At 37.5% G+C, this 26,288-nt stretch overlaps 1 protein-coding gene and 1 long non-coding RNA gene across 3 annotated transcripts; both read left to right on the top strand.

Annotated features, from left to right (window-relative positions):
* The first annotated feature begins 481 nt into the window (after positions 1-481).
* LOC137038181 (uncharacterized) lies at positions 482-15,229 on the top strand. Of its 2 annotated transcripts, none has more exons than XR_010897414.1 (4): positions 482-724; positions 4,019-4,124; positions 4,483-4,643; positions 14,495-15,229. It is a non-coding gene; the product is annotated as an uncharacterized lncRNA (long non-coding RNA). The 2 variants fall into 2 exon arrangements; XR_010897413.1 differs by having other exon boundaries at positions 4,463-4,643.
* A 1,429-nt stretch (positions 15,230-16,658) lies between these two features.
* Positions 16,659-25,792, top strand: LOC137039317 (uncharacterized). Its single transcript, XM_067414673.1, has 15 exons — positions 16,659-17,207; positions 17,479-17,757; positions 17,843-17,998; positions 18,440-18,541; positions 18,627-18,902; positions 19,943-20,044; positions 20,136-20,405; positions 21,477-21,578; positions 21,670-21,939; positions 22,715-22,897; positions 23,048-23,142; positions 23,223-23,273; positions 23,529-23,910; positions 24,008-24,187; positions 25,363-25,792. The coding sequence occupies exons 1-15, from the start codon at positions 17,174-17,176 to the stop codon at positions 25,410-25,412; spliced, it is 2,532 nt and encodes an 843-aa protein (XP_067270774.1). The 5' UTR covers positions 16,659-17,173; the 3' UTR covers positions 25,413-25,792.
* The last annotated feature ends 496 nt before the right edge of the window (positions 25,793-26,288 follow it).

The raw sequence follows: 26,288 nt of genomic DNA, 5'->3' as shown, positions 1-26,288 counted from the left end.
CTGAAAGAAATTTTAATAGGTAATCTGTTCAGAGCCTGATAACAATTCTTACAAAATCGCGTTTTGATTTTTGCTGTTTAAATTGTGTTAAAATAGTCTTTAATGATAAGATATATAAGCATATCTCGTATATAATCTATTTATTTTGTGCACCTGTTCTGTTGCTGGGTTTTTTTATTTATTCTTTATTATTTACATTACGTTACTATGTCATGATTTTGTACTGGTAACGTACTTAGTGCATCAGTCAAAATAATTAGCAATCAATTACATATTTCAAATAAATGTTTTGCGTGTGTATGTGTGTAGTATGGCAATGAATTCATAGTTTATTTTTAAACAATTGCTTGTCCAGAACCATGTATAACAACTTTTGATCAGCGATTTAAAACCTCTACCAGCGGACACAATTTCATAGGCAGACAGGGATTAGTCATGACACCGGATTAGAGCGAGCTGAGAGTGACGCGATGAAGAACGCGCTACAGCACGCAACAGTTTCGGAACCACGTCGTCCACATAACCGGAAGTGAGCAGCGCTACCCATACACGTGATTTTCTTTCGTTAAATATAAGCTTTTTACGGCGGTTTTCACAAGGATATTAATTGGAACGATGTCTACAATATTTAACAAGAATACTTTTTAATAAAGTCACCATACTTTTCTTTTCATATCCTTGAAACACGCATTTAAGCCAATAAGACAATTTCTGTCCTGATGTGGTGAGTGAATTCACGTTTTATCATGAAAGCTAAACATACTTTTTTTTTTTGCATTTGTCAAAATATATTATTTGTCGTAATATTAAACAATTATTAATTAATAAAACGTATTAATTTCGTTTTCATGGATGACAAGACTAATCCTATCAAGTCTTTCTGCAGAAATGCCATGATATGGGCATAAGAGTCACAAGTTCAGCCATTTAAATGTTTTAAACCTATTATTTTCCCTATATGTTTTCGTGCAGAAAAACATGTTTCACTTGTTCAAGGCCTTATAATAAATGGTTATTTTTATTTGACATTTGAACATTTTAAATGTCACATTCTTTGTGTCTAAGTATTATGTGTAACAACATGAACGTGAAAGAAATAATATGACTGAATATACAGTCAAATGGGAAACACTTTACAACATGTTACACATTCATTAATATATTTTTAAAATAATAAAAAATTGTATGGTTGAAGTAATAGTAAACTACAGTTTTTGTGTCCATTAACATTAAATCTCCTCATACTATGTCTCGTCATACTATGTCCTAGTATTATTTTTAACATGAATGTGAAGGAAATACATACATAGGCTACACTACCGGTCAAAAGTTTCAGACCAGTAGCATTTTTAAATGTTTTTAAAGAAGGCTCTTCTGCTCACCTAGGCTGCATTTATTTGATCCAAACAACTTGTTTTTCAAACTCCCTCTGCACACGATTGGATAGCGCTAAAACCAACCAGAGCAACGAAGGTGAAACGGAGCTTGTTGATAGATTAAACATTCACCATATCCAGTCGGCCAAACTCCGAACACATCTTCCCTTTTTAAGAATGACTTCAGTGCTGTTCTTTATTCTTTTCTCAGAGAAAACTTTAACTCCAAGTCTTCCAGAGTCGCGGTCAAAGATGATTCGAAAGACCGCCGTTCGGATGTTTCTGTGATAACTAGAAGCACGCAAGCACAACTTGGCCGTCGTCACTATGTTAAGCCCCGCCCACCGACTCTATACACAATGTGATTGGCCCGACCAGAGTTTGGTGTTTACAGCTCAGAAGTGTATTGAGAGTTGTTAGACGACACTCGCGGGCAGATTAGATTTGCTGCCACTAGGGTGCGTCTAGATTTCTTGGCTAGAAAAAATTGGTACTGTAATGACTTTCAATGGACTGTAGAGCGGTGTATCCCCTCTCCCCCTCCCCCTGACTCGAGGTTGTCAGATAAGCTGCAGGATCCAGCAGGAACGTTTGTAGCTGCAGATGTGGTAACTAGAGCAGATCTGGCAACCCAGATGCTGAAACACCACTGACTTCGTGATTGGTAGATAGGTGGAGGGCGGAGCTTCAAGGCCAAAACACAACATGTCAACATCAACATCAGTTGAGGGCTGCAACAACAACTTTTAAATGACAATATCCTGGCCGGACTACTGTTGTCAGTGATATAAGTATTTGAAATTAACATGATTTCTTAATGTCTAGTGACATATCAGAGCCATTTTATGATTAATTGAAATACATTTATTACATACAGTTCCTTTAAAATTTTGACAGCAGGGTTTTTTATCCCCGCCCACGGACCGACGAATTGACAGAGGTTTTTTAAGAAAATTATTGTAAGAATAGAGTGATGCAGGTATGACGTCACTTTGCAGGGAACTAGCATTACACTTGTAAAACTCTATACAATCCAAATAGGATTTTCCTGTAGGCTTTTGGTCTGATACTTACAGGTTTTTTTCCATCAAGCTAATTATTACAGATGAACACAATTTTTATTAATTTTGAAGCCTAAATACAGTTTAAAAAAGAAGAAGTAAAAAGCTAAAAGTAGGCTATAAACGGACTACACCACGGTCGCTCAACTTCAGCGTCATCATCACTAAGCTTCTGACATCTCTCAGGTTTTATTCAAAAACATTTTCCCAGAATGTTTGAGTTAGAATAGTTTATTAGAGCACAATTATGAGCATAATGAGGCTGTAAACTGATCTTACCTTTTGGGCGTGATGACGTTTAATCTCCTCGACAGCCTCTGTAGTCCCATTTAGCCACCTGTTAGCAGCCGCCAGACACGGAACAGCTTAAAAAAATCACGAGCGGGGTAATACTGATGTATTTTATGTTGTAGAGTAAAAATTGAAAGTGTCTTTCACAGCTTGTTCACCACAGACCTTATTTCAGCCATTTAAACACAATCCCGTTCAAAAAACCTATTGAATTTGGGACGAGGGGACCAGAAGTGCTAAAATGTTAACTCGCTTCTATTTTGGCCTACGAGGTGATGTCATACCTGCAGCACTCTATAGGTTTATCCCTGAAAAATGTTATCATACTTTTCATATATGTGCACTTTTCAAATACTTTTCATACAGCATTATGATAAAATGGAATACTATGGCAACAGCTTTCTTGCCTGTACGTAGGGATGGGTATCGTTAAGGTTTTAACAGTATTACTACCCTTACCAATACTGCTCATCGATCCGGTACTTTAGCGGTATTCTTATCGGTTATTTTTGTTATACTTTTTTATAATAAACAGAAAAATTAAGAACATAGTTAACAATTAAGAACATAGTTAATCTGAAAATGTAAAATATCTAGGCTATAGCAAAATAAACAACAATGTTTGAACAATACTAATATAAAACATCCATTTTTTTGTGTTTCATATGTATACAATAAGAAGAAGAACAAAGTACAAACAAATGGTAAAATACATACAATAAATAGACAATAAAAGAAACAAATGAAATACAGTGCTTAAATCTCAGGAAGGTCTAACATTACTGTTCAGGTAATGGCCTACAAAATACATCTAATAAAGTTATCAAATATAAAATAACACTAGTTTTCACTGTACAGATTAATAAATTCATAAATATATATATATATATATATATAAAAACAAATTTTAACCGTGTATGTCACTGAGTTTCTTTGTATGAGCTGTGTTCATGTGTTGTATTTTCTCCTCGAGAGGCTACTAAAAGTTTGCTCAAAAGTATTTCCTTCTCGAGCAAGGCAGAATTTGACTTAGTAGGAGCAGATCGGGAGTTGCTTTGGACGGCAACATGCTTAGTGCATTATGGGTGTTGAAGTTTTCTGACTTGTTTGCCTAAAAGCCTTTCTACTGCATAGGCAGCCAACTTTTATTTAAATCCCATTTTGCCAGCAGTGAATTACCCCTTTGAATACGCTTCACTTGGTTTGATCAAATGGGTTGTGGATGTCATTTCATGTTGAGCTTGATTTAATTGGGCCTTTTTTATCGTTTTTTTATTGTGTTTTTTTCAGGGAAAGGTGGAGCTGACTTTGGAGATTGTGAATGAGAAGCGGATGAGAGACCTGCTGGAAAAGGCAGAGATGAGCCCAATATGAATCCAAAACTCCATCCTCCCAAGTAATCGAACTCTCGCTTAAATAAGTTTATTTTTCTGTGTGTTAACAGAAGATGATTACAAGATTTGTTTCTCTTTTAAACCTCTCAGGCGACCTGAAACCTCTTTCTTTTGGTTCACAAGTCCATGCAAGACGTGCAAATTCATAGTGTGGCGCAAATTTAAGTGGCTGTTCATCGGCCTGGTTGTGCTAGTCTTAAGGCATCTTTACACAGAAACCGATTCTGCAGGAGCATAAAATCACAAAAATTTGCATTTACACAGACCGTTTAATCCTTCTCTGAAGCGGCATAAATGCATTTACGGCATTGAAGGAATTTTCCGTATTTGTGTTTTACAGGTCTTTTTCCATATTTTTAGCATAGACAGTAAAAGAAATGGACCGAGCGTTCCCATTGACGTCAACGGCGAAAGAATGAAGTCAACCTAGGGGCACTCACTTCCTGATGGCTGAGCGAACTGCGCAGGCTCAGACTGAGCTTGACGACGTAGATGTGACGTGAGCCTCCTGTCTGACAGCTGTAGGTCTTCTAGTAGATGTGGAAAGTGAAATCTGAATCGCGTTGTTTAAATATTTTCTCCCGTTGCTTTTGGCTCACTATGGGCTTCTCCCCATTCTTCCCCCTTGACTTTATCAGACTTTATGTCTCCACGTCCCCCCGACTGTCTCATAGACAGTAAAAGATTGCCTGCGAGCGTCTCCTCAGGTCTATACGGTAATTTCTCAACTGTGCGACAGAGTCGCGTTGGTTATGACGCAATCGTTAGCCTATTTTTACAAAAACAGCTTCTGCGGGGCGATAGTGTAAGATACAAGGTAACGGAACCTTTTATACATTGTCGTGTTTCTTTAGAAATAAACAATGGACAAATGGAGTCTTTAAACGCCTCAGATGTAAAGTTATTCACTGTCAAAGTGACTCAAAAATGAATGGGAGTCAATGGGATGCTAACAGCAGGTGATGGCTTGGTTAGCAATGGCAGCCCCTATGGGTGGAACGCTTTCCGAGTGCTAGATTACCCCCTTGATTTTTAGTTGCGTTGCATTGTGGGAGCAAGAACCTCAGTCAGCGGGGCAAACAAATTTCTTTACACACACTTATCGCCATTACATGCATGGATCAACATCACTTTCAGTCAGATTTCGGAGTAGGATAAACCTCCCGCTTCTGAGGTAAACATTAAGAATTGTATTTTGTTTCTTTTGTCACATAAATAGGTGCTATCTGACTCGTCTGTCAGACCCTTCACGTTAACCGTTTTGTATTGTAAGGGTGGATCGCCTACGGTGGTTCTGACTGCAGGGTTGCCGAACGACTAAAGAAATGTTATCAGCGTGATGGTAGAAAACTGTACATTTCTTGTCTATAACCACCCACTGCAACTTATACCAACGACGGAAATAAGCGCAGTTACAATAGCAAAATATGTGGGAGAGCGTTGCTTTAATGTGACTATATTGTATTGCAATAGGGAGCACTTCAAAGTCAATACCAAACCAAAACTAGTTAGCAAATCATTTATAATTGAAAGAATTTAATGACAAAATCCGGTTATGGTTACACTTAAAATAGTTACAAAATAGATGAATGAGATGATCAAACTTATACCATTAATCGTACCCAGCATGTGTAGAATGTTACCTGAGAAATAGGGAGAGATAGGGAGAGATAGAAAGATAGAAAGAGAGAGAAAAGAGAAGAGCCAAAGAAGGCCCTAGAAGAGACAGCCAGAGAAAAAGAGAAGACCTTCAGAGGAAGAAGACCCAGAGAAAAGAAAGACCTCGAGCAACAGTTGCAATCTTCTTTTATACATCCCTTGACCATGTGACTGAAACCCTGAGACATTCAAACTGACCAGTCAGACCAGACTTCCCCCACTGTACTACAGGTGTGGCACCATTTGGCCTACAGGCCCTCAACATCTCTTTGTCTTTAGGAATCCCAAACAGCCCCACTGATAAGAGAGAGGGGTGTGAAACACAGTAAAACAAATGTCTTTGTTCAAAGAAAAATATCAAATATCTTTGAATATTTTAGATTCTTTCAGTCCTCCCATGGCACCTTTGGCCACGCTCATAAAGTGTCCAGAGGTGACACAGAACACAAAGACATTCTTCCAGTTGTGTGTAGATGTCATCTTCAGACTTGTCGTCCAGAAATGTTCCAAAAGCAGTTTGCCAGTTCGGTCTTTGTTCTCATTGCAGTCCTGCAAAGGGAAGGCTCCATCAAATGGTGTTGCATCCTTCTTTGATATGCAAAACGTCCATTGAATACCTCACACCTCGAGAGAACAGTCACTGAAGGTTAGAGCAAACGCTTGTCCCTCTTTCTGAGGACACAGGATGTGATCTTGTCCAGCAGGTATCCTGTGATTAAAAGAACATATAGCACCACAAAGAGCAAAAGCATACATGGCATTTGTCATTGGTGAGAAGTTTGATATGGTCAGATTCAAATGGTCTCTGGCAATAAGCCATTAAATCGATATACTTAATAAAGTGGTCAAGGTTGAGAATAAAAGAAGATCTCACAAGCTCTTACATTGTTTCTGGAAACATTAAAAATAATTTACATTATAACAAAACAACAATCATTGCTGGTTTTAAACCCTTTTTTCATGAAGAGTATCAACAAAGTATTCAGTGTAACCAAATACAGAGATTCAATTGAATGGATGTCCTAAAACATTGTTCCAAATCAAGTGGACAAAATTCAAATAATCAAATAAGTTCAAAATCAAAAACATTGTTGCAAGTCAAATGGACGAAATACAAATAATCAAATACGTTTCAGAAATGTTTCAAATCAAATTCATTGTTACAATACAATGATAAAATAAATGTTTGCACTTAGGTAGAGAAATTAGAGAAATACTAACGTAAATTTATATATTTAACTTGGTGAGACAAATAATAACTAACTGAATTAGTAAATCTAAAGAAAAACAAAACAAACAATAACTGGAAGAAATTCACAGTTATAATACAGTCTAGATGTAAAGAATTTGTGTGAGGCAGATATAGATTTGACTTTGTGTGTGAAGATCAAATCTATGTGAATTCATTTAGCTGTGGCTATGTGTGAATCATGCCCAAACATGGTGAGGAGGGTTTACAATTGTGATGTAAATTTGGTCCTGTTGAACAGGCAGCCAGCATGAGTGTGTGAGTGAGGTGTGGTTGGCTCAACATATCCCCCCACCAATGTTTGAGTTAGAGAGCATGATAAAGTGCAAACGTCAGAGTGACTGAATCCTGCTGTGATGAAAACATTTTCATGGTTAATGCAATTGTAAATTACACTGTAGCCAAAATGGCAATTCTATGCTCCTGTACATGGTTTCACTTCAGCTATATGAAAAATAGCAGAGTTTTCCACTTAGGAGACAAACAAACTCAACATAGAAACACATGAAACTTAAAATTGCTTTACAATTCAAGTACTAAAGTTATTCCAATTTTCACAAGATACATGGTCTAGAATGCATAGCATCTACAACCTTTATCCTAAGTGTTTCATAGAACACTTACAGTAAAGCAATCATGTGTTTTAAAGAATAAACTTAACGAGTCTATGTGTATTTATTAACACAAACAACTATAATGTGTTTTCAATGCGCACAATGCGTTAATACAATTACAAATTTGAAAATACAAACAGGATCATTGCAATTTGGATGTTTAACTATTAAACTCACTGCTGTTAGGCTGCTAGCCCACTAGCCAGTGAGGTTAATAGTTGAAGGCCTTGCATGAACAATGCAGTTAACTCACTGAGAGTTTTACCTGCAAATGAGCGATAATCTTTGCCCTTAGAAAGGAATTTCCTATCTTTCTGAAAGTAAGGTGGAGGTCGACCTCGGCCCAGTGACCAGCATTTTACCTCTGAATGGCCTATTTTCTGACAGGAACTGCAAAACCTGTTCTCTTTGCCATAGGGTAGTCTGCTATGTTCTCCTGGAGTTGGAGGATTTTTATGACTCTCTAATGCTTGAACACGAAGCGTACTGGTACATGACTCTGCGCTATTGCGGTGCTGCATCACCTTAAGAACTGAAATAGGCACACTTCCTTGAGTTGCACATGCATTTTATGAACTAAACGTTTCAGATTCATTAGATTGAACATGCGTTTTAGTCCCATCGCTGTTAAGCATTTTGGAGATGGACTTTTTAGCTATTAGCTTAGCCTTGAGATCTGCAATGGTCTCCTTGTGATTTTTACACTTCTCAGTCAGGGCTAACTGATCCGCTAGTAATTTATCTAGCTGTGCTTGAAGATCTTGAATCTTTGCCTCAGACTTTTCTGCTTCAGCATTTTTAGAATGCACTTCTTTACATTTAGCCTCTAGACTTGATAATAGAAATGGTGTCACAACATTATGTAGCCTTTTACAACTTATGAAGTTTAAAGCCTCAATTATTTCACCATGTTTTGATTTCTTTTGGTGTTTGCCAATTATGTCCCACCAATTAAGCATTTTATCATCTGAACTGTTGATTCCAATATCCTCTTTCTTAAGTTTGGACAAGATAGGCTCAACTTTTTCGCTCCATAAAGCAAACAATATCTCACTTTTATCAAAAATGTTCCCTTCCATCCCGAGGTGATATTCTGAATGTACAGTAATGGGACTGTTACAGCTGTTTAAGACCTTCTTCTTGGATAAAGTTCTGTTTCATGCAATTCATAAACAATGAAAACAGACTTACCCAATCCTTAGTCAGAAGGCCAGCTTTAATCCAAACACAAGATCAATTGTGGAAAAATGTCCTCATTCTGATGAATTTCAGACAATTCACTGCAAGGGATCCCGGGTTTTCGGCACCATCTGTAAGGGTGGATCGCCTACGGTGGTTCTGACTGCAGGGTTGCCGAACGACTAAAGAAATGTTATCAGCGTGATGGTAGAAAACTGTACATTTCTTGTCTATAACCACCCACTGCAACTTATACCAACGACGGAAATAAGCGCAGTTACAATAGCAAAATATGTGGGAGAGCGTTGCTTTAATGTGACTATATTGTATTGCAATAGGGAGCACTTCAAAGTCAATACCAAACCAAAACTAGTTAGCAAATCATTTATAATTGAAAGAATTTAATGACAAAATCCGGTTATGGTTACACTTAAAATAGTTACAAAATAGATGAATGAGATGATCAAACTTATACCATTAATCGTACCCAGCATGTGTAGAATGTTACCTGAGAAATAGGGAGAGATAGGGAGAGATAGAAAGATAGAAAGAGAGAGAAAAGAGAAGAGCCAAAGAAGGCCCTAGAAGAGACAGCCAGAGAAAAAGAGAAGACCTTCAGAGGAAGAAGACCCAGAGAAAAGAAAGACCTCGAGCAACAGTTGCAATCTTCTTTTATACATCCCTTGACCATGTGACTGAAACCCTGAGACATTCAAACTGACCAGTCAGACCAGACTTCCCCCACTGTACTACAGGTGTGGCACCATTTGGCCTACAGGCCCTCAACATCTCTTTGTCTTTAGGAATCCCAAACAGCCCCACTGATAAGAGAGAGGGGTGTGAAACACAGTAAAACAAATGTCTTTGTTCAAAGAAAAATATCAAATATCTTTGAATATTTTAGATTCTTTCAGTATGTTCTCAAATTTAGCTGATATTTGTGAAGATGCTCTATGTATTTGTTACTGTTCCTGTTTTATTTATTGAATTATCAACTTATATTTGTTGTTGGTGTCGTTTAAACTTTATGTAGTATTGTTCCAAGCTAGGCATAACATTAACTTTTGTAACAACGTTAAGCAGCTGTGGAAAATGAACTAACGTTAACGTTACAATACGTTGTGGGTATTGGACAGTTAAGGCATCTTTACACAGCAAACGCGGCACCGAAACCGATTCTGCAGGAGCATAAAATCACAAAAATGTGCATTTACACAGACCGTTTAATCCTTCTCTGAAGCGGCATAAATGCATTTACACAGGAATTAAAATCGCGGGTAACAATGCGTCAACATTATTTAAAACTACAGTTTTAACAAAGTTTTATAAATTAATTTAAAACAAATAATGAAATAATGTATAAAAATAGGCCTAAAATAAAAAAACACGTGCTGTGTAGGATGCAGTATACGGAGTGTCCTCAATCAGAATGAAACGAGACGTCCTTCGTAGGACACACAGGCAGGAAGTATCACGTTGCTATGCCAACAAGTTCAGCCTCGTTGCGCTCTCACGCCATGTTTTATGAATGAAAATTATTTATAACTTGAAAATGACTATGAAATGTTTCTTGTCTTGACAGCAATGTACTGTTCTAAACGTTTAAAATGCAATAAACAGTTGTAATCCTGTTTACCAAACTATCTGTTTGAGGTAATAGAGCTTAAAAAAACAACAACAAAAAAAGCTTGAACTACTTAATTTAAACACCACACCTACGCTCGCATGTATATCTGGCGGTGGTGCCGTTTTTTCACATAATATAAAAAAAATATGACGGTTGTTAACGGAAACGCAAAGAATTGTGGGTTATCTCCAGCCGTGAAGGATACTCCTCGTGTATACTCCGAATTCCTGTGAAAGAAGGGACGCATTCGAAGGTCGCGTTTGGAGAGTCCTTCTCACTTTTTTGAAATGAGACGGCCTTATGACGTATGCACCCTTCAAATGCGACCTCCGGAGGACGCAGCCTTCTGAAATGAGACACAGCCATACAAAATGTGCAGTGCTGGGGTTCCTCCAGGACAGGTTTGGGAACCACTGGTCTAGCCTACTGTAATTCTGCAATTCGTCTATTTTAGGCTACGGTATTCTATAGTTATTTTATATTTCTTAATAAAATTGTGCTTGATTGACAATGCTATAAATAAAGTATTTTTAACATTATTACGGGTAGATTACCGCAGGATTGAAAGTGGACTTTAAAAGAAAGTCACTTTAGAGCAGTCACAACAAATGTTCAGGGGTGTCGCATCCGTGGGGGATACACCCACACTTTTTCCGGTGACAGGTTTCAACACCCGCTCTTTTTCTGCAGTTTTTCCGCAGTTTTCCACAAACGCCATTGTAATACGGTTTGTAGATGGGAAGGAAGGAGGCGGGAACCGGCGAACGTTTCAAACATTTATTAACTCAAAATAAAGAAACAAAACGAAAGTAAAACCGCGTACAGCCCCTCACGGACGACTGCCCGCAAACACACACAAAATAAAACGTGGGCAGCCCCTCACGGACGACTGCCCACAAACACATAAACAAAACATAACATAAAATTCCAGGCCTGGTCCTCTCTCATCTTCCGCTGTCCTTGCTCCTCCTTATATGCTCCCGTCACATGGCCGCGAGACGAGACCGGTGTGCCACGCAGCTGGCACTCGTGAACGTTAATCACCGGCCCGCTCTCGCGGTCCCTCGCCCCGCTGCTTGCCACACCACAGCCATACTGCAGTTGCTCCTCCGTTTCTCTGGCCGCTCTGTGTCTGCGCTCGCTGCGGCTGCTTCCCCTCCCTTTACATAATAGATATTTTATAGCTTAATGCTCTTTAAATATGTTGTTGCATTGTGAAAAGTCTCGGTGCATAGGACGGACCTGTCCGCGGTCGTTCTCCGTGGTTCTGACCAAAGAAGAGCGCGGACTCTCCATTATAGCATCAGGCTGCACAGCCTATCTCTCTGAGCCCATAGACTGTAAAAGTGGTCAGGAATGTAATATTTCCCCAAAACAAAGTTTAGTTCTCTGCTCGTATAACATGAGCCCGAATATTGGACAATTCTGTTTAATTGTGAACAGAAAAACGTTACACACGTCAATCCATACCGACGATTTTGGTTCGCTTCTTATTTATTAAATAGGCCTATATAGCCTACAGACAGTTAGGCTATTTAATTAAAAAATAATGTTATAGGCTAATATTTAAACATAGCCTAACTATGACATTATTGGCTACGTTTTCTTTAACCCTTTGTCCAACGAAATTAAGCGCCGGCGCATTTTGTTCCTTTAGGACAGCGGGAACAACTCGCTCTGTAATTTTTTGCCATAGGCTACAGATAGCCTAGGTGCAATACATAGCCTAATTATAGACTATAAACTTTCTACTTTTATGTCACAATAACAACAAAGGCCGTGGATGCTGGGAACATATTGTTTATGCACTTCAAAAGTTACAAATGCTGTCTTAATTCATTTTTTTATTTTTTTTTATTAAACTTTTATTAAAATTGTTATTAAAAACGATAAACTGCAAAAGGTTTGCTTCAAATTGTATGTGCGCTGATTTGTGGAGAAAAAGAAAAAAGATTATGACGGAAGAAATTGTTAAAGAGACAGAGGGAGCCAGGATTGTGTTCTGCACACTGTGTGATTGTCACTCGCGTGCTAGAGCACCAACAAAAATGATACCTTTCAAAAAGACGAAATCAATATCCTTCTAGAGGAGGTGGAGCGGGAAAAGATATTATTTTCAACAGATTTAAAGGGCATCGTACAAACAAAGAGAAACAAAACATCTGGGAGGACATTGTTACCAAATTAAAAGTTATAAGTTAAATTATTAGTTCAAAGATCGGGTAAAGAGGTCTGCAAGAAATGGCAGGAGTTTGCAAGCCAAAGGAAGAGGGCACTGCAGCATTATCACGATGCACTTGAGTAAAGTTAAAGGTGTAATCTGCCGGTTGTCCTGTAGGTGACCTCATAACTCTCTCTTCTTAGAGCTTTACAATTACTCCAGAGCACTCGTAGATCTACGATCATTTTCAAGTGCTACTTAAGTTACGATTAGGGCCGGGACTCGATTAAAAAAATTAATCTAATTAATTAGAGGCTTTGTAATGAATTAATCGAAATTAATCGCATTTTAATCGCATAAAATTTTTTGACCTGAGAACAGTGAGAAGTAATTTTTCACATGGATTTTAGTATACCATTGAATAATGACTGAATACATAAGCTTAATCAACAAAATATTGTTTATTTATTTCAGTCCAGCAGACCAGCGCAATGTTTGCCATTAAGTGTAGCAAAAGCATATTTGTGATATTTGAGGCTCGATGTGCTGCGGTGATACGCAAATTCCTTGTTGTATAGCTTGCACACAACCATGCTCTTGTCGACGCTTATATCCTTTCGTTTTTTAAAACAAAATTTCCCATCCACGGGGCCAAGCAAAGCGGTCTCATCAGCTTCTTCGTTCATGTTCACTGTGGTTTGTTGTTGTCGTGACTCATGCGCGTTAGTTGGTGTTTCAGTATAATCAGTCCGTCGAATCTCATTCATTGAAAAACGTTCCGCGGTGCAAAAATAAGTGTGGTTAAAATTGTTATTTATTTTTTTGCGTAATTAATTAATGCGTTAAAGTCCCGTAATTAATTAATCTTAATTAACGCGTTAAAGTCCCGGCCCTAGTTACGATGCTTTTGGGAAACAGACCTTAATATTAAGATCACTCGTACGATTGTTTTTACGATCAACTTATGGGTCCTGCACACTGTGTGATTTTTCAAAATCCTTTGCGAATGTCCCTTGTCAGACTGTACGAACATGATCGCCATGTCACACTGTAAGATCTCAGTTGACACTAATGTCAGACTGCACGATAGTGAAGGCACGCTAAAAACAGACGCGTGCAAGAAACTCACCCGGAGTTTTATATCATCAATGAATGACTCGTTTGGTGACGGTGAGCTGCATTACACGCGGGACTGAAATGCTGGCTACAAAGAAATCTCTAGTACTCGTTTTGGTCATAGTTTGTCTTGAAAAACTGAGATATTTGACTGTCGTCTTAGGAGAAGTCACACTGCAGGATTGTGTGCCAAATCTTCTGACACTGCCAGAATTTCGTCTGAGGTAAAATTTGATCGCAGTGCTCATTAATCGGCTGCCGGTGAACATGTCAAACTAACGACCAAAGACTTCAGATTTTAGCCTAGGATCAGAGGAATCTTTTAGGATTTGCTAAATTTGTCTCAGACGGCCAAATCGTGGCCAAAATCGCACAGTGTGCACCCGGATTTAGGCTTACGATGCTTTTGGGAAACGCAGCCCTGGCTGACTGGCGGTTGTCACGACAATGATGTAGTTTAAGGCGGCACAAGTTCGCGTTCATTTACACTGAATCAAAACCGTTTCTACATCGCCTTTGGGCCGAGGTGGGTCAGACCCGGCATATTTTAAGTCTGCTTTGCGTCTTTACACAGAATTTTGAGCAGACAGAGACCCGCTTTAGAGCCGCCTTAACTCGGCTGTGTAAAGGCACCTTTAGTGCTATTATTCATTGGGATCTTGTTGTATTCATTACCAGTAAAGACACACTTGATCAATCCTTTCACAAAGGTGATGTTTAGACTTAAGATGTACAATGCTAATTATTTTGTGTTTATTTATTTTCAGAACTTCATCTCCATGAAAATCGTCAAACCCTTCAATTGAGTGCAGGAGGAGTTCAGCTTTTTGTCATTTTATCCATGTAATGTATTTGGCATTTCACACAGTGAACAGAAATGGTTCATTTTCTTTATGACAATCAGACCATTAATAGAGTGTTGGTTTTGTTGTGGTTGTTTAGGTTTTTACCATTAATCACTCTTTGCACCATTATTAAATTCCATCATGAATTTTCACTTTTTGGTTCAGGTTTCACTGATGTTTGGAAACATTTGTACACAAACCATGAAGTGTTTTCTATTGTGAAAGTCTTTTATTGTATTATATTCTCAGATCATTTTAAAGTTTATTGGTTAAATGTTTAAAATTGTTAAATAAAGACATGGTAATATTTGTTTTAAGTGTGTCAATTTGTCTTGAATTAGATTTCATTATTTTGTCATTTTATCAATAAAAACTGTCATGTTCAATTTACATTATCTAAGGGCACACAAATGCAAGTATTCTGGGATTGTGATATGATCAGAGTTTACTGGATGGAGATTCAGAAGATTATTGGTAAATCTTTTGCCCTTTCTCTGAGTATCTTTTGAACTGTAAAGCTGCGTTTTCTCTGCGTTATGATTTTCACCTAAAGTCTAATGCTTTCTTGCATAAATGTTCTCCTAGAACTTAGGAATGTATGTTGAATGCCTTTAATCTCTTGAGTTCTGTTCATTCTGGTCCTGTCGCTCATTATACCTTCAGATTGTTCACCATTGTTTAAGTTACAGTGAGATACCTGTCCCACTGTCGTGTTATTGTAAAAATATTGCAAAACAGTAACAAAAAATGGCACTTAAACATGGTATATTTTAGCAGTGAAAAAAAAAAATCAAATACATTTTATATTATTTATGTCCTTGTTCAAGCTCTTTTTCTGAACATCTGCATGATTGAAAATGTAATGTTGAGTTTCAGTTCAATAAAAAAGTGAATACCGGTAGTAAGTGACTTATATTTTAGATAGATATTAGGCATTATATTTTACCTCATGTACTGCACATGATGATTTTACATGTTTAAAGTATAAAGTATACTTTAAAAAGTATAAAACTTGCATTTCAATGAGGAAAAATTAACTGAATGCACCAAGAAAAGCTTTTGACAGAGCACAGTACCCAAGAACAATCCTTCTCAAGCCGGTCCAGGACCCAGTTGTTCAAAAGTTTGGTCTAGATTTGGAAAACCCGTGTTTTGCTATCCAGAATCAGGTAATCTTTCTTATTTTTGTGCTGGAGCTCTGCAAATCTGGATTTGTAGTGCTCCAAATGGGGTTACTTTCATAATGTAGGATGCTAGCTATAAAAGAACCACTGGTATAGAAGAGTCTAAATCTATTGACTCTCTTCTTTTTAAATTTAAATGGAAAAACGAATTGGAACACAGCAGGAAATCTTCAATACAGTCATAGTCTTCTCTACAGGAGGTTTAAATGTTTAATGTTTGTTTTTTTAAATAAATTGGTTGAAAATGTTTAATGGGGAATTCCGTTTGTTTCTGGATTATTAGTTTGATTTTTAAGAACCTTTTATTTTTTGCTTTGATGTGACTTTTAAAATTTCAAACTTTCAAGCTATGAGTCATGGAAGCTGGTGTATTAAACAACTTTTTTGTCATATCAAATTAGCAATCTTAAATTGTTCCCAGTGTTAGTCGTAATTGTATTTTTACTAGTGATAATTCAATTGTAGAGCTCTCTGAATCCGTTCTTACCCGTAAAAATGCAATTACTATAACGCTGGGAACAATTTAAGATAAACTGGCTTGCCAAAGTAAAGGGCGAATTAAATTAATAGACTTCATAATAAGATTATGTCCACATTTTTCCTCCCTTGTGCCGTTTTGCGCATTTTGGACAGAAGCAACGACTCAATCCAGACTGTAACGTTAGGCCTTGTGGACGCGTTTGTGCAATTAATCATTTTTGTATTATTTTCGGTGGAAAAATAATTCCACCGAAAATAATTGTCTAATAATAATAATGACTGTTCAGAAACCATAAATCTCATTTAAAAAACGTAAAAATTAAATCTGTAGCTATTTAATAAAGTATTCCGATTTGATGTGTGATCACGTGCTCTACTCATGCACGTGCATTTTAGTTGCTATAACGACGCGTTATGAATTCTGAATGCATATGTACGATAGATGTGCTTGCGTGCATTTTAGTTACTATAGCGATGCGTGTTATGAATTCTGAATGAATATATACCATAGACATGCATGTGCATTTTAGTTGCTATAGCGACGCGTGTTATGAATTTTGAATGAATATATACCCACGCGAACCGATCTCTATCTGTTGGTTTGATTCACCAATTCACAAACTTGCAGAATATTTTCTGTGCTGCTGATTTTGCGATCTTGAAGGAAATTTCTGAGAGAATTATTCTTGAAGAACATCGGAAGATAATATCCTTTATAAAGTTATATTTTTGTTCATATTATCTTAGAGGATACTTTTAATTTATTGTTCTTTTCTTATTTTAGCAGGAGTTTGGAGTTTTATTTAATTTTTTTGTTTTATTTTATTATTATTTTATTTTGGGAGGAGTATTTCTAAGGAGAGTTGTAGGTTATTGTATTGTATTGTATTGTATTTTGTATTGTGTTGTGTTTTTTATTGCAGTTTGGACTCGAAGGATGTCGATGGCTCACATGATGGGTGAAAGAGGAGGTGAGTGTGCTTTTGGTTTTCACTTGTTTATGGTTTGAAGTTGTACAATGATTGACTACATTAATGTGAAGAAAATTGTGTAAGGTTAAAAATCCCCCAATGTTCTCAGCTTAGTGATCACATGTATTTGATTCCTTGCATATGAAATAAAACTTTTCAATTTGAGTAACGTAACTATAGTAACAGTATTTGTAATTGATCACTGACATTGTTTATTGATTATTATCGAAACATTACCAACTAATATTATGTGATGTGTGAAATATTCCAGACTCAGGCCGCTCTAGATCCAGAAGAGCTGCTTCCTCTCAGACGGCTGGTCAGGAGATTTGGAGACTCTGTTCTGATGACCGCGATCTGCTGCCAGACCTGACCCAGATCCAGGCGATTCCAAGATGTTTAGCACCTCCATCTCTGTCTGAGTTTTCTGTTTCTGTGTCCACAGGTCAGGCGGACAGGAGAAAGATGGCGTGGCAGAGCGGCAGCCAGCAGAGCTCAGATGATGATGAACATCCCCTCAATTCAACTTCATCTAAATGCTCTTGCATGGGTCAGAATAGTATTTTAATACATAAGTTATGGCTCCATTTCTATTTCTAATTTCAATGGCTGATTTGATGTCTAAAATTTTCCAGACTCAGGTCACTCCAGATCCAGGAGTGGATCGGACAGCTTTGATTGGTCATGCCCTCCGCTGCCAGGTCAAGTTCCTGTCGAGCCAACGGAGACTTCTAATGGCCGAAATGTTCAGGGTGCCATGGAGGCTTCTCCCCTGAACAAGACCTCAACAGGTGAGACTGAAATAAGGCTGGCCAGTGTAAAGTGTACAGACAGAGATTTTGAAAATTCATGCATAACTGCTTCAAATTTTTATCATGGTAATGTCCGTTCACATTTACTGTTGCTCAGCACAATTTTGCTGATTTTCTTAGTTTTTTTTAGAAAAGATTTGAATTGGACATTTGTCTAACTTTTTCAAACATCTAGAGAACATTTAAAAGTAAAGTTCCCATAATGAAAAAGTATAAACTACAATGTTCCTTTAACCAAGAAAAAAAAATATTTTTGAAAATGGAAGTTTTAAACATTCAGGGAACATTTAATTTTAATATTAGCAATCTAAAATTGTTCTCAGTGTTACTAGTCATAATGGCCTTTTTACCAGTGAGAATTCAGTTGTAGACATTTAGCACCTCTGTCTCTGTCTGAGTTTTCTGTTTCTGTGTCCACAGGTCAGGCTGACAGGACGCTGCAGAGCGGCAGCCAACAGAGCTCAGATGATGATGAACATCCATTCTCCTCATCTTCATCTTCATCTAAATGCTCTTGCATTGGTAAGAATAGGCTTTTAATAACGAAGTTATGGCTCCGTTTCTATTTCTGCTTTCAATGGCTGATTTGAAGTCTGAAATTTTCCAGACTCAGGCCATTTCGGATCCAGAAGAACTGCTTCCACAGATTCTTCGCTGGGCATCATGTCATCCTTGTCCCTGAGCAGCAGAGGCTCATTCAACGTCATTTGGAGGTGGAGTGGCGATGGATTGGACAGCCGAAGCGAGCAGGGCAGGTCTGACAGCTTTCATTGGTCGTGCCCTCCGCTGCCAGGTCAAGTTCCTGTCGAGCCAACGGGGACTTCTAATGGCCGAAATGTTCAGGGTGCCATGGAGGCTTCTCCCCTGAACAAGACCTCAACAGGTGAGACTGAAATAAGGCTGGCCAGTGTAAAATGTACAGACAGAGATTTTGGTAATTCATGCATAACTGCTTCAAGTTTTTATCATGGTAATGTCCATTCACATTTACTGTTGCTCAGAAATTTTTTGCTAAAATTATTATTATTATTTTTGTTAGAAATACTTTAATTGGACATTTGTCAGAACATTCAAATATAATGTTCCATAAGGCAAAATTATAAAATAGAATGTTCCTTAAACAAAAAATTTTTTTTGAAACTGGACGTTTTGAACATTCAGGGAACATTTAGAAATAACGCTTTCCTAATTTAATGGTAATGTTAGCAACATTTTCTCAATAGAACAAAATCATTTTTTGAGCAAGTTCATAACCAGCCAGTGTTCAAAATGATCTTCTTACCGTAGTCCGATTCACAGCGGTGAGCTTGTAATAATGTTTTATAATTTGAGTGGTACTGGTGGGTTTCCGCTGGAAATTCGAGCATGTCGTTGCGTCATTACGTCACATCTGTATAAAGAAGGAGTCCGGCTAGAAGTAGTATCGCATGTGAGGATGCTGCAGGTGGCGGATCATTTATAGCCTTTACTCACAGCGGCTGGAATAATTCAACTTGTCATTTTGATGGCAGATTGTAATCCAGAAAGGTTTAATTCAGATGTATTTCTTTGATTTGATTTTAAAGAATCCATCGGAAAAGTGAAGGCAAAGTTTTGAAGTTTTATTTTATTCATATAGCCTAAAGATAATTTTATTTGGATAATTTTGTTTTATTACGACACAATATTCCTAACACTTCTACCTCCGTAATATTTCAGTCCGGATCGGCACTTGACAGATTAGCTAAACTGTTAATTTAAATAATCTGTTAAACGTTTTTTTAAGAAAGATAGTATTTAAGATTAAATTAGCAATTTTAATATTAGCAATCTTAAATTGTTCTCAGTGTTACTAGTCATAATGGCCTTTTTACCAGTGAGAATTCAGTTGTAGACATTTAGCACCTCTGTCTCTGTCTGAGTTTTCTGTTTCTGTGTCCACAGGTCAGGCTGACAGGACGCTGCAGAGCGGCAGCCAACAGAGCTCAGATGATGATGAACATCCATTCTCCTCATCTTCATCTTCATCTAAATGCTCTTGCATTGGTAAGAATAGGCTTTTAATGAAGAAGTTATGGCTCCGTTTCTATTTCTGTTTTCAATGGCTGATTTGAAGTCTGAAATTTTCCCGACTCAGGCCATTTTGGATCCAGAAGAACTGCTTCCACAGATTCTTCGCTGGGCATCATGTCATCCTTGTCCCTGAGCAGCAGAGGCTCATTCAACGTCATTTGGAGGTGGAGTGGCGATGGATTGGACAGCCGAAGCGAACAGGGCAGGTCTGACAGCTTTGATTGGTCGTGCCCTCCGCTGCCAGGTCAAGTTCCTGTCGAGCCAACGGGGACTTCAAATGCCCGAAATGTTCAGGGTGCCATGGAGGCTTCTCCCCTGAACAAGACCTCAACAGGTGAGACTGAAATAAGGCTGGCCAGTGTAAAGTGTACAGACAGAGATTTTGATAATTCATGCATAACTGCTTCAAGTTTTTATCATGGTAATGTCCGTTCACATTTACTGTTGCTCAGCACAATTTCGCTGAAATTTTCTTTTCTTTTTTAGAAATATTTTTATTGGACATTCGTCAGAACATTCAGATAAAAAATTGAAAAGTAACGTTCCCATAATGCAAAAGTATAAAATAGAATGTTCCTTTAACCAAGAGAAAAGCATTTTTGAAACATTGAAAAAAACTGGACGTTTTGAACATTCAGGGAACATTTAGAAATAACGCTTTCCTAATTTAATGGTAATATTAGCAAAATTTTCTCAATAGAACAAAATCAATTTTTGAGCAAGTTCATAACCAGCCAGTGTTCAAAATGATCTTCTTACCGTAGTCCGATTCACAGCGGTGAGCTTGTAATAATGTTTTATAATTTGAGTGGTACTGGTGGGTTTCCGCTGGAAATTCGAGCATGTCGTTGCGTCATTACGTCACATCTGTATAAAGAAGGAGTCCGGCTAGTAGTAGTATCGCATGTGAGGATGCTGCAGGTGGCGGATCATTTATAGCCTTTACTCACAGCGGCTGGAATAATTCAACTTGTCATTTTGATGGCGGATTGTAATCCAGAAAGGTTTAATTCAGATGTATTTCTTTGATTTGATTTTAAAGAATCCATCGGAAAAGTGAAGGCAAAGTTTTGAAGTTTTATTTTATTCATTTAGCCTAAAGATAATTTGATTTGGATAATTTTGTTTTATTACCATACAATATTCCTAACACTTCTACCTCCGTAATATTTCAGTCCGGATCGACACATGACAGATTAGCTAAACTGTTAATAACTTAAATAATCTGTTAAACGTTTTTTTTTAAGAAAGATAGTATTTAAGATTAAATTAGAAATTTTAATATTAGCAATCTTAAATTGTTCTCAGTGTTACTAGTCATAATGGCCTTTTCACCAGTGAGAATTCAGTTGTAGACATTTAGCACCTCTGTCTCTGTCTGAGTTTTCTGTTTCTGTGTCTACAGGTCAGGCTGACAGGACGCTGCAGAGCGGCAGCCAACAGAGCTCAGATGATGATGAACATCCATTCTCCTCATCTTCATCTTCATCTAAATGCTCTTGCATTGGTAAGAATAGGCTTTTAATAAAGAAGTTATGGCTCCGTTTCTATTTCTGCTTTCAATGGCTGATTTGATGTCTGAAATTTTCCCGACTCAGGCCATTTCGGATCCAGAAGAACTGCCTCCACAGATTCTTCACTGGGCATCATGTCATCCTTGTCCCTGAGCAGCAGAGGCTCATTCAACGTCATTTGGAGGTGGAGTGGCGATGGATTGGACAGCCGAAGCGAACAGGGCAGGTCTGACAGCTTTGATTGGTCGTGCCCTCCGCTGCCCAATCCAGTTCCTGTCGAGCCAACGGGGACTTCTAATGGCCGAAATGTTCAGGGTGCCATGGAGGCTTCTCCCCTGAACAAGACCTCAACAGGTGAGACTGAAATAAGGCTGGCCAGTGTAAAGTGTACAGACAGAGATTTTGATAATTCATGCATAACTGCTTCAAGTTTTTATCATGGTAATGTCCGTTCACATTTACTGTTGCTCAGCACAACTTAGCTGAAATTTTCTTTGTTTTGTTTTTTTAACAAAAGTTTTGTTAAGAAATATTTTAATTGGACATTCGTCTAACATTTTCAGAACATTCAGAGAACATTCAAAATCTACTTCTCAATAAGCCATGAACTCAGTGGTACTTGTGCTGTCTGACACACACCCGAAACATGCGCACAGAAAGCCGCTTCTCAGACGGCAAACAATCCAGAGTAGAATTCTATTTCAAGACTTTTTGCTTTTGAATTGTCAAATACACAGAACATTGTCAAACTGGCTGTCATATTACAGAGTCGGTTATGGCATAAATAACACACAGCTATGCATTTAAAAATTAACGTTTATTTAAAAATATTGTATTTAATATAACATAAATATATTATATTTGCCATTACCAGAACTGATTTGGTCAAATGAAGCCAAAAAATCAGATAAAGCTAGAAAAATAACTATATTGTGACCACTAATATTTGTAAAATAAGATTTTGGGACATTTATGCAGGCGTTATCTAGAAGTCAGGAGGATAGCTTGGAAGTATTTCCATTACTTTGGATTTATAACATTACAGATGAGAATTTAAAAGTAAAATGTAAGTCATGTCATTATATCGTTGCTTAATTTGACGTCATTCAAATGAAAATCTTAATTTCAGAAAATCCTCCAGGATGTGGGAAATGGAAAAGAATTCGTTCTTTCTTCACGAGGGTATGGAAGGCTCTGAAGAGTCCTGTCTGCTGCTGTCTCAGTAGTGCTGTGGATGTTGTGGAGCCTTTTTCCCCTGATCCTGAGCCATCATCATCTGCGTCAGATCACTCCGCCGTCAAGCCAAATGATGGTAAATCGCTGATCATTATTTCTCCAACATCATTTTAGACAGTATTGTCATCTTGTTTTTCACTGAAAATAATGCTCATGGCTTTTGAGGAAATATTAAAAAAAAAAAAAATTTGGTCATATATTTCATATTTTTCTGTTTGTTTTTCAGAGTCTTTTGAGTCTCTCTATAATGTGGGAGAGATGCTTGGATCCGGAGGATTTGGCAGCGTGTACAAGGGAACACGCAAATCTGATGGCAAAAAGGTAAATCTGACTGAATTGTTCAAACATTTTGCTCTTGAATGCATCAAAACATTTAAAACTAACTTTCTTTTTTGTTGCAGGTTGCCATCAAGCAGTTAAGCAAGATTGAAAACAATCGTTATCTTTATATTGTAAGTTGGCCAACACCTGAATATGTATTTTGTCGTTTCAGTGCAGATTACTGTAGTTAATACACCCGTAGAAAGCATTAAGTGTAAAAGTGATTGACAAATAAGCCTAGAGGCACCAAATAACTTTGAGCTGAAAAGGCTCTTTTGAACGGATCTAAAAATATACTTTTAAAAAAAGGACTTTTTCAAAGATACTTTGATATGTTTTCTTCAGATTTTTACTCAGCTAACCTTCTGATTACTTTTTTTCTCTAGCCTGGGCATCCCGAACCTCTCGTTACAGAAGTGGCGCTGCTGCTGATGATGAGGCGAAAACCCATAAGCCCGCTCATCATACAGCTATACGAGTGGTTTGAACATCCTGGAAAATTCACTCTTGTTATGGAGTTCCCCGAGCCTTGCATGAGCTTGCGGGACTACATCGTTCGTAAACCCGTCCTCTATGAACCCACAGCACGGTTCATCATGCGACAGGCTCTGCTGGCAGTACAGGTCTGCATCGAGCATGGTGTTTTTCATACTGACATTCATGCGCAGAATTTCCTCGTAAATGAAAGGACATTGGAGCTCAAGCTGATCGACTTTGGCTGCGGTCAGCTATTTAGTAATGATGGCTACGAGAGCAAAACATACATTGGTGAGCATTTTGAGAGTGTGAAAACCTGAATGTAGTGACTTATTATTATTTAATGCTTAAAAAAAAGCTCATCAATGTGCAAATTTCTTCTTTACAGGACTGCCGTATTACTATCCACCTGAAATCTTAACAGAACCTCGTTTCCACGCCATACCAGCAAATGTCTGGGCTCTAGGAGTGCTGTTGTACACTATGGTGCACGTATCTCATCCTTTTGCCAATTCGAAAGAAATCAGACGAGCCAAAATTCCATTTATGTACTACAACTTATCCAAAAGTGAGTGAATCATATTGACAACATTGATAACACACACACACACACACACACACACACACACACACACACACACACACACACACACACACAGACACACACACACACACACACACACACACACAAAGCAAAGGCTCTGAACAGAAACAGTTAAAGATGAAGTATGTAAGATTTTTTATATATAGCTCAACGTATAGCGAGAGTTTGGGGCGTGGCTAATGTAGCAGGCGGAGCCATGGGAAAAGAAATTTAGCTAAAGAAGTGAAAGCCAAAATTCGCTGCATTTATACCTTAAACAGGTCACAAACATATCAAAGTGAACAAAGCATTGTGATACAAAGCACGCTTCAATAATAATAATAATAATAATAGATTTTATTTATAATGCAATTTTCATTCCGAAGAATCTCAAAGTGCAACAAAGGGAAAAAATAATTTAAAAAATGAATAACAAGTAAAAATATAGAATAATACAAACAATCAACCAACACAGAAAACTGAACAGAAACAGAGCTGATGATATATCATAGTCATGCTCCCGTTCAGAAAGATACATTTTAATAAAGACAAATGCAACACAGCTAAAAGTATTCCTAATATGTTGAACCTTAAACGAGAGCTGTGTTTGTGATGTTGGGGAAGACGTAATGATTTGACGAAAATATGATTTATTTTGTAATTTATTTTGTAGTGTCACAGAAACTACATTCTTCGCTTTTAAAGTAAAGCTAAAGAACATTTTACAGTATAATAATCATGTTTTAGATGCTGTTTTCAGAGATGCATGACTAACTCCTTATTAAAATTTGTACAGAATACAGGGATCTGATTAGCCAGTGCCTAGCCCGGGATCCAACTAAACGGCCGACGTTAGAGCAGATGTCACAACATAAATGGATGAGATGACCTACTGTAGATTGGAGAAGTTCAGGAGATTCACTCGATCAGTGATTTCAGCAGGTGTGAGGAAGTGTAACAGACAGAGTAGGATTATTATCAGTTGTCTTATTTCACAGTTGCGTTCTTGTTATAGTCAAGTCACCTTCATTTATAAAGTGCTTTATACAATACAGATCATTTCAAAGCGGCTTTACTGTAATAAACAGGAAAATATACAGTAATAAACTCTAAAAATCATTCATGAGTTGATTTGTTCATATAATCTTTGTATTGAATAGGAAACAACATACTTGCTGTCCTTGGTGGAGGGCTTGAGCTCGAGACTTGAGCCGAAGCCTGATGTCCAACCCCAACCTGACTGGGAACTCAGAGCCTGTCCACGTCTGAGCAAGAACACGAGAGACTGCAAGACTGGGAAGAAGTCATCAATCATCACAGCCACATTTGCTTTGATTTTAAACATCAAGACAAGTCATCTTTATTTATATAGCGCCTTATATACGACCGATCTTTACTCACAGCAGCTGGAATATTTTGAACTTGTCATTTTACCTTGTTGTTTGACTGGATTGTTTGCTTTATTTCTTGTATAGCTTCTTATACCTTTATAATGGCTATTTGATCTTACATAAACTGACATTTAAGACTCAGTTGTTGCTTTTTTATGTCATATTTAATTTATTGCATTGATATATGCACACTTATTGTCTGAACCACATATTAATATTTCAAATATTTTTTAATAAAAAAAAGTAAACAAAAAGCGGCAGCGTTGTTTTTTATATTTTGTTTTGTTAAAAATATACATGCAGTGAAGATAATAAAGGTACGCTTTACCTGAACCACATCTGTGTGGTTATTAATATGTTTAAGATTGTTTTAAATGAAAATGAAAAGAGGCAGAGTGGTGTTTTATCACTGCAGTTTAAATTACACTCAGGGACATCTTTTGGGATTTCCGCCAGGATTTGGCCCACCCAAATTGAAAAGCTTCCCATACACACATACAGTGGTCTAGGTTCAAAATGTTGGTGTTATTTTACAGGAAACCCTTTGAAGTTACATAAAACACGGCTAAAAGTCATAAACATGGAAGTATATGTTGTCTAAGCTGTAATAACCCCCCAAAAAGTAGGCGCTTTTTGATTTTTTCCCCCATAAATTCATTTTTGAAAGTGTGTAACTCAGGCCCTGTGTGCTCTAG

The sequence above is a fragment of the Pseudorasbora parva genome, chromosome 13 (assembly GCF_024679245.1).
Source record: "Pseudorasbora parva isolate DD20220531a chromosome 13, ASM2467924v1, whole genome shotgun sequence".
Taxonomy (NCBI): Eukaryota; Metazoa; Chordata; class Actinopteri; order Cypriniformes; family Gobionidae; genus Pseudorasbora; species Pseudorasbora parva.
This window is presented reverse-complemented; position numbering and strand designations above follow the sequence as displayed.